The 9,322-nt window shown below is 37.0% G+C and overlaps 1 protein-coding gene across 1 annotated transcript; it reads left to right on the top strand.

Annotated features, from left to right (window-relative positions):
• Window positions 1–2,804: 2,804 nt before the first annotated feature.
• On the top strand, window positions 2,805–5,983 carry LOC308041268 (fibrinogen-like protein 1-like protein; the record flags this gene model as incomplete). The annotated part of the gene is made up of 2 exons (XM_080345839.1): window positions 2,805–2,952; window positions 5,181–5,983. 2 exons carry the CDS (start codon window positions 2,805–2,807, stop codon window positions 5,879–5,881), a joined length of 849 nt encoding a protein of 282 aa, XP_080201965.1. The 3' UTR covers window positions 5,882–5,983.
• Between the last annotated feature and the right edge of the window lie 3,339 nt (window positions 5,984–9,322).

Here is a 9,322-nt window from a genome sequence, read left to right as displayed (position 1 = left end):
GAACAGAAATTATGCATAATACAAATCCTCCAGTAGAGCTTGCACAGTACTTAAAAGTTCCATCAGTTTTAATTATGGCTTATTTCAGAGATGGACTCTGATCCAAGTGGATTGCGGGCTGGATCAAGTAGCACAAAAACTTAGGTGTTGGCTCATCTTAAAAAGAGTAAGTACAATACTAGATGAGACATCATCTAAAGGCCATGCAGATAGACAGTGAAACTTTCAGATCTATAGTAACAATTAATTCATCTAATTAATTTATTTTGACCTGAATTATATGTTAATTAACTCCTGTTAATCCAAATAAACTAAAATAGAAACCTGTTGACCAGCCTCTTCTGCTTTTGGTATTTGCTGTTTTTTTGGGGGTTTTGGTTTTTTTTTTTTTGGGGGGGGGGGGAGGGGTGGTGTTTTTTTTTTTTTGGTGTGTGTGTGTGTGTAGGTTTTTTGTTTGTTTGTTGTGGTTTTTTTTGTTTATTTGTTTGGTTTGGTTTAATTTTTTGTTTGGTTGTGGTTTGTTTTTTCTTTTTTTTTCCTAATTTTATAGCTCTGAGACACTAATCCTGATTCTTTTACATTAAAACATGAAGTAACAATAGGGTTTATAGTTGATCTGTTCCTAATACTTAAAAATCAACTTGTGTCTATGCAATTTTAAATGTGACTAGTGTTTGAGCAACATAAGTAATTTTCTGAACTGTAACCTCCTTTATGGTTCTCCATTACTGCACCTATTTATTAATCAAGGAAATTCAATTTAGTTACTATGTTGTTTTAGTCCTTATGGAAGAACTTTGTACTTTATAATTCATTCATACTTGCAAGTGTAATATGTCAAAGTCCACCAGAGTAAGCACACAGTGTGAAATAATGAAGATGCAATTTTGCTGCATTTGAGATAGCGTGTTGGAGCTCATTTATTCACCTGGACTTAAGTAGCAGGCAAAGTACAGCTGTAGAGAATGAGCTTGTTCGTTTGTGTGCATTTTTCTTTGCCAAGCTTCACTTGAAAGAGGTAAGGTGCCTGCCTAGTGCAGTTTTCCTCAGTTACTTTCTTAATAATTTATAATGCCAAGTTCTATTCTGGAATTAAATGGATCTGTAAATCATTTCAATGAGTAAACATGAGGGAAGAAAAAAGACTGTCTCACTCAAAAATGATAAAGAAAAACAAAACAGCTAAAAAATAACTCAGGATCCAAGTACAGATTTTCTGAAATTTAGTGATGCTTGTGGGTTAGGTTTTGATTTTAAGTAATTTATAGTATAATAATAATAACAACAAAAATAATAGAAGCTTTCAGGGAAAAGGATACGTGGCAGTGGGAAATCCAGGCACAGCAGAACTTAAATGCTTTAAATAAAACTCTCTGCCAAATTCAATGGAAGGTAATTTTCCAGTTTATTATGATACCAATGTCAAATGACTAACTTTGCATGAAACAGCAAATTATATGTTAATAGTAAATCAGAATTATTGCTGAATAGTTTTAGGCAGAGTAGAAAAATCTGTTTTTCCGGGTTTTTGTATGGCAGCTATAAAAATCGACTCTCAAACCTGAACTTTATTACAATTATTTATCTTGGACATTTAAAAAAAAATACTGAATATTTTTTCACTCTGGAAAACTGTTTGCTGAATGTGCTGCTAAGTCATTAGATTTATAAGGACTGTGTCTCTTTTGCAACATAAATCAGTGTGGACAAGGGTACTGACCTCTGTAGACTCTGTGCTGATGCTGGCAGGAAATAAGCTCTGACCGAAGAGCTGCTGCTAGAACTGTTTTCTGCCTTTGTCAAACACACTGTGAGGAGCTCAGTCCTTAAATAAAAATTAAAAAAAGAAAAAAAGAAAAGAAAAAGAAAGAGTTTTGGCTGGAGTGTAAGTAAATGTGTCCTTTGAGAGTATGGGAAACATTTGTTATCTTCATTCAGTTTAAACTGTCATGGATATAGAAATTCCTCTTCAGTCAAGCTGGGATTTGCCTAAATGAGGACACCTAGATTTAGTCCAGTAATAGCTTAAGCCTTCTTGCTATGTTGAATAGACAGTTACTATATGTGTAACCCCCAAAGAAGGATAAAATGGGCCTCAAAACTATTTTGATTCAATATATTGAACCCTTGTGGGTTTTGAAGAGGCTGAAGAAAAGTTATTTTTGCTTTGTTTATTGAGGTTGGGTTTTTTTTTTTTAAATCCGATTTAAACCTGTGACCTATTATTTAAAGATGGAGATGAAAATTTGTAAAAAGTGTAGTCCAGATGTGCTGAAGTGAGTTCTCCATTGTATGGAAATATTCCCAGCACTTGGAAAGCCATGTCTTTGACCACTGTTTGAACTGCTGACAGTCTGCAGAGCCAGTGTTACTGTTTCTGCCAGTTCCACTGTTGGTGCCGCTATTTCATTACAGTTTAGACTCGGGGAATAAGCAAAGTTCAATTCTGATAAATATAAAATGTGCTTTTTCATTTGTCATTACATGACTTTCTATGGCTTTTTGTTACACACAAAATTACGTTATGTTTCATTGCCCAGCACGGCATAAGGTGACAGAGGTGAGAGATGTTCTAAGTGTGTCAGCACAGTCAGAGGAATGACTGGTCAGAAATAGGGTGTGAGACATCAGGAGAAGGAGAGGTCCTTGAAAGATGGGAGAGGCCAGTTTCTGCAGAGGCTCACTGTGTTGAAGCTAGGTATTTCGACACCTTCCTCCTTCAGGACTTCCATGCTATAAGTCATCAATCTTTCCCTTTTCAGTTCCAGTCTGTGTTGCTGCAGGAGGACCGACTGGGACAGAAGATGCTGTTGAGGAGGTCAGCAGGATTTATTCTGCTCTTGCTCTTCCACTGCACTGTGTCGGTGAGCACCAGAGAGGCAATGGTCTTGGCTAACGCCCACCTTCTCCCCCAAAGAGGCTATGAGAGACTGGGTAACGCTGACGAAAAAGGTACTCATGAGGAGAGTGAGTGATTTGGATGCATGCTGTGTTTTGCTTTATTGCTTTGCTGTAACATTTTCAGCCAACATATTTGAAAGCTAGCCCTGCAAAAGTACTTTGCAATATGAACACATCCTGCCCCAAAGTCCAGAATCCTTAAAAACCTTGCTCAGCTGCCATCTAATCCAAGAGAAATTGACAGGTTTTTTGTAAAAAAAATATTTTGTGGCATTTGAAGACTTAGGACAATCAAATCTAGATTACATCTGACACATCAGCACCTAAATTCCATTAGTACTTATAACTGAAGCAGCTCTCTGCCCATCTAGCCTCCAAGATCCAGCTTGGTAGGTGTTGTAATACATTTACCAGAGTAGATCCCACATAAAATGTAAACAAAAGGAGTAGTGGGATTGATTAGTTTTCCTCCTCTGACTCATGGCACTTGATTCAAGTGAATCCTATAACAATCAGCCTAAATTATTTGCTCATTATTTGTCTGCAGCAGTTCTTCTATTTTTCATGACTAATATGCACTGAGAAGGGCAAATACAAGTGTCACCATATATACTGCTTGCTTGGACATCACCATGTCCAGCTCCTGTAGGGACAGGAGTTGAACTCGATGATCCTTGTAGGTCCCTTCCAACTCAGGACATTCTATGATTCTATATAAATCACTTAAATAATCATTCTATAAAATCATGGGATTGGGTTTGGAGTCAGGTTATGTCTACCAGGTGACTGTTCTAACAACTGGGATACAGAATCATGTACACAGTTCTGCTCTTTCAAGGTATTTAAAAATGTCATGCAGATAGTATTGAGATTTGAAGTATTCTCTTCATGGCTGTAGATTCTATTAGGCAATGAAAGGCATAAAAGTAAGACCTTGGAAAGCCTATATACTCCTGTAAATATGTCCTGAGTGTCCTGATACTATGAATAATACTATTTAACAGGCTTAATCCATCAGGACTTGTACAAAACCTATGATACAACATTTCATATGATATAAAATCAGAGAAGGTAGAGTTACATTATACTTTCAGTACAGATTGAAAAGAAAATTACAATGATGTGGGTACAAAAGTAAACCTTAAAGTCAATGAGAGACTGGAAGTATTTGCTTATAAGTGATCTTTTCAGTGTTCTTATTAAGTATACCAACGCAAAACCAGAAATATGCTGATAATATTTAATGATAGCATGAAGTAAAGAAATGCCAATACAAAGAGTCAGAATATTACACAGAGAAAAGAAAAATTCTTCAGTAATACCATTGGGATGAAAAATGAGGTACAAAATTCTAGGTTTTACTGCAGGGTAACCTTACCGGTTACAAAGATCCAAAGACCAAACTCTAGATTAAAGGAAACTATGCAATACAAATGCAATCCTAGAATATATCAACAGAGATATTTTGAGTACGACTTGGGAAGAATCAGTGGCACTATATAAGGCCATCTGCAATACTGTGTGCAATTTTACCTACATTCTAGGAGATTAATTTGCAGTGAAGAAGTGCAGAAAAGCTACTAAGACAATTAAGAAACAGAAGATTTATCTTACACCAAGTAATAAAAGAACATATTTATCCTAACATAATTTACCCACTGCACAACATTGTAGTTCTACCTGGAAATCAGTCGTAAGATTTAGCCTGGAGTTTGAGTGGCAAGAACTGTTCCTAAGGAAATCCTCAAATGTTTATAAGTTTTGTATTAGCAAAAAATGTGCTTTTATCAATGAACACATGGCATACTTATCGAAATGTCATGCAAGGATGTTACAGATGCCTGAAGTATAAACTGGCTAAAGAGAAATTAGATTTATTTGCTGAGGATAAGGCTAGCTCTAGTAATTAAACACAATGGTCCAACACATGGCACAGGCAATTGCAAATTTCCTGAGTACTGAAACTGGAAGAAGACAGGAGGAAAAGGAATGGTCTGCACATAACTTTTGGCTTTTCAACCATATTTCTGTCATAAATGCAAATCACGCTTCTGTTGTATGACAGGATAACAAACCCTTTTTTGAATTTTTGAACGTTTCCTGTATGTTCTGCCCTGAAATTTTCTGCCTTTAGCTGAGTAGGTGCCCACCAGCTGGGATGAAGTCAAAATCAGCTTCCAGTCAGAAGGCAATTGTTCACTCAGTCTAAAGAACAGAGTTCAATATTTAAAATCTACTATTTTAACAAAAAAATTTTTTTTTTTTTTTTTTTCCCTCAGACTATCCAAGGGATTGTTTTGAGATTTTTCAGCGCTCCAAAGGAAATTCCAGAGATGGTCTTTACATCATCCAACCAAAGGAGGACCCAATTGTTGTCTCTTGTAACATGCAGGATGGTGGCTGGACGGTAATCCAGCATATTACAGCCAATAGTACTGTTGACTTTGATAGGACTTGGCGAGATTACAAATATGGATTTGGCTCTGTTCTTGACAACCACTGGTTAGGAAATGAATATATGCATCAGTTAACTAGCAGTTCCGTGCAATATATACTTGGAGTTAAACTTGTGAACCTAAATGCTGAAATCAAATGGGGACAGTATGAACCGTTCCTTATTGAAGATGAAGAATCTCAATACCGAATCAGGGTTGGTCTATACAAAGGCAACGCCACTGATGCTCTGACCCTGGACACAGAAGCTTATCTCCATGACAACCAGAAGTTCACCACCAAGGACAGAGACAATGACAATTACTTTCAGAATTGTGCTAAATTGGAACACAATGGCATTCCTGGGGGAGGCTGGTGGTATGACGCGTGTGCTGGAGCAAATCTAAACCGTAGGAATGTGATATACTGGCAAAAGGACTGCAACAAGCAGCACATGTGCAAGTTTGCGTGGATGATGATCAAACCCATTGACCACAGCCTGTCACATCCAACCAAGTCCTGTCCATGTCAGAAAGTTGAACTGTAGATAAGCCATATGAAAGGAACATGGATTCTTTGTCCAGTGACTGAGGTGAACTCACACATATTGAATAATCATGCTAAGTAATCATGACTGAAAATTTGATTTGGGCTGCTGCAAGGGCTTTATGAAAGCATATTGTCCAGGACTGGACCAGGACATAGACATCTACCAACCACACAAGGAAATCGAGAGTGTGATGTTTTGTATGAGATACACATGAATATATATGCATTTCAGAAGATTTTGCTCCAGTATTAACATTCATGCTTGATCTCCTATCATTGCACAACTTATCATGCAGTAAGAAAATTTCCAGTGGAGTACCCACATTTACAAAATGCATATTTGAGAGTATTGTGTATCACAGGGCAGCATCAAGCCTTTTCTTTTTACCTTCAGTGAAAGGTATTTTAACATATAAAATTGGAATTAGCTTCATCTCTCATGGCTTCTTTTCTGCTTCACTGACTCTATCTCTACTTTTTAATGATCCCATACACAATGAAGTATTCAGCGTAGGCTTTTCTTCCTTCTTTTTAGGGCACCCAGAGTTACTGGGAATCGTCAGCTTTCCCACTTAAAGTTACAAATCTAAAGCTTACAACGCCTCTGAATTTTTTTCCAAGAAACTCAGTGAACACATTTGCCAAAAGATCAAATTGATTTTGCAATTGTTTACTTATTGCTCATTTTTTTCTTGAATATTACCTCACTTTTTTTTTTTTTTTTACCATATTTTGACTGTTGCTTCTCCGTGTTCCACGCTGTGCTTCAGCTTTCTCTTTGTTTTTAATACTATGTGAAAAAAGACTAGAGTGTTGGCTTTATTTCACATTTGCTAGCTTCAGTTGTTTTGGTACTGGATCTTGACATTATTTCAACAGTTCCTTTTTCTGATTGTGAAATAGAGAATCTTTAAATTTCAATACAAATTCATCTATTTTAAAATAATAAATAAAGGCATTTCAGTTTTTATAACCTCGAAGACCTTGTTTTCCTTTACAGCTGTTTGGGTTACTTCACACATTTCTATATCATTGGAATAGCTGAATAACAACTGAAGAGTTTTCATTGTTGCATTATACAAAATGTCAGGACAATAAGATATCTTGTATGTTTTCTTGAATATTTCAGTTACAGAAACTCAACCAAGAGATACTGGCAAGCTCCCACTTTTTAATTTAAAAATGGAACATGATAATTTCCATGAAAATTACTCTGCAGAAAATAATTTGTATTGTGTTTTGAGAAGATTAAGATTGCCAGGATTACTTAAGAGAAATTAAATGGGAAGTGGAAAAGCCAAGAAAGCAATTTTTATTTTTCACAATGCACAGCAACATTTTCAGAAAGAGATACAAACATGTTATTTAGGTGAGGCCAATATAGCATACATGTGTATTTTGCAGCATCTGATTTTTTTTTTCCCCTGAAATTGTGTTCAAAACCAGGAGTGTGATAGGGAAGGAAATGGACAGCAGCTGAATTGAGTTTATGTCATTAAGTCAATTTAATGTGGGTTCTTCTGCAACTTTATCAGAAGGTCTCCAAAGCTGTAATGAGGACACAAGAAAATCACCCAAGTGTTGCCAGTCTCCCATAGCTTTTATTTCAATTCCTGGCCATATAGCCAGATTCTCACACGCCTTCCAAAAATTTGTTTTGAATAATCATGACATGCAAGAGCACACCTAAAAGCCAGCAGGCTGCATTTGATCCTCAAAGGCTAGTAACCTGCTGTGCAGCCCACCCTTGGCCTGTTTCAGAGGGTTTTTGGAGGAAAGGACTGTATGAATGAGCTGTATGAACAATTTGGGCACCACCACCCCAAATCCAGCTGCCCAGTTTTGGAGGTACTCTCTGGTATTAACCAGAGCCCTACAAACCTATGCTGACACTGAATTCCAGCACAGGAATTAGATTAAAATGTAATAACTTGTAAAATCAAGTCTCCAAGCAAAAAGAAGACAGATTAATCCAGTTCACAGACACTTAATGGAACTTGGGGACCAAAGAAGGTTCCACATTTATAAACAGATTATGGATGGAAGTGACTACTGGAGCTGGATTTTGGACTAAATAGTGGATGAAAATAGAATACTACAATACACCCACCAGCACTTCTTTCTAGAGCTCTTAAAGAGAAGGACACTGAGCCTTAAAAAGTGGACTAAATTCTGCCTTGTGAGTCCTTAGCAAAAGGCTGCCTTAACTGAACCGATTTTTTTTTTCGCCATCACTGAACCCTAATCACCAGATACCAAGAAAAATGCTGAGACCAACTGGCTGTCAACACTGAATCAGCAAAATCACAGTCTGAAACATGGGGACTTCTATTCTGTCTACACCTATTTTCCTTTCCCTATTAACATTCCTCCTATCCTCTCTCTCTGCCTTTCCTGATTATACTACATCCTGTACAGACTTGAAGAAAGGAGATGGATCCTCCCAAGACTATCCAACAGAAAAAAAAAATTATTTGGTCAGATAAATGTCTTTCTAAAATGGGGAAGCATTGACAAGGTCTAGAGCAATAGGTAGTGTCAGCAATAGGCTGACTTGCAGCTCCAAGCACGCCAGAACGGGAGGTATGTTCCACTTTAAACTTGCAATCTACTAACAATAGCAGAAAGTAGGTTTCTTTACCTCTTTGCTATTTTGTATTTCTCCCCATACTGTTTTCTCAACTGCAGGAAAGGTGAGCACATTCTTACATAAAATATCACATTAATCAACTCAGAATTTAGCAGAAGGAAAAATTTGTCCTAAAATAAAGTATCAACTGACAAAATAAGATAATCTGATGACCTCTTTCTAGCAAAACCACTGATTCATTATTGTTTATCTTTAAAAATCATTCAACTTTCATATGAGAAAGTGCTTATTTTTGTTTCTAGTTTTCCTATGTGTAACCTAAACAATAGATTTCCAGACTTCCACATAACCTTTTTTTATGTGTTAACTATAGGTTTAAAAGTATGACAAAGTGGTTTTAGGACCAAGCATTGAATACTGTGCATCAACAAATTAGCAATATTACCTGCCTAGTAATTTTTTCTCCTATAATTAAATTTTCTCCTATAATTAACAAGAGTCCTTTAGCCACTCTCATGTCCTCTGCATTTCAGAAGGCACAAGGACCCAGTCAGAGTGGTGGGGTACGGTGTTGAATCCAGCCACATCCCAGAGCTGGTATCCTTCATCATATCCTCTCTCCACTCTTCCTCCTGTAGCTGCCTGGTGAACTGCAAATCTCAGGAGGCCTTGTGTATGGCATGTAGTTAAAACAACTGTCTGACCTCCGCTATGTCTAGATGGCTGCCTCCTGTGAGCAGTAAGAGATATACCAGCTTATATCTTGGCATAGTAACCTGGGAATTCAGTAAAAATCCCCAGACTTCAGAGGTCTACTGAAACAGAAGCCATCAGTGACCAGGGTTTAGA

The sequence above is a fragment of the Nesoenas mayeri genome (genome assembly GCF_963082525.1).
Source record: "Nesoenas mayeri genome assembly, chromosome: 5".
NCBI lineage: Eukaryota > Metazoa > Chordata > Aves > Columbiformes > Columbidae > Nesoenas > Nesoenas mayeri.
Note: the sequence above shows the minus strand (reverse complement) of the source record. Positions and strands in the feature narration are given on the sequence as shown.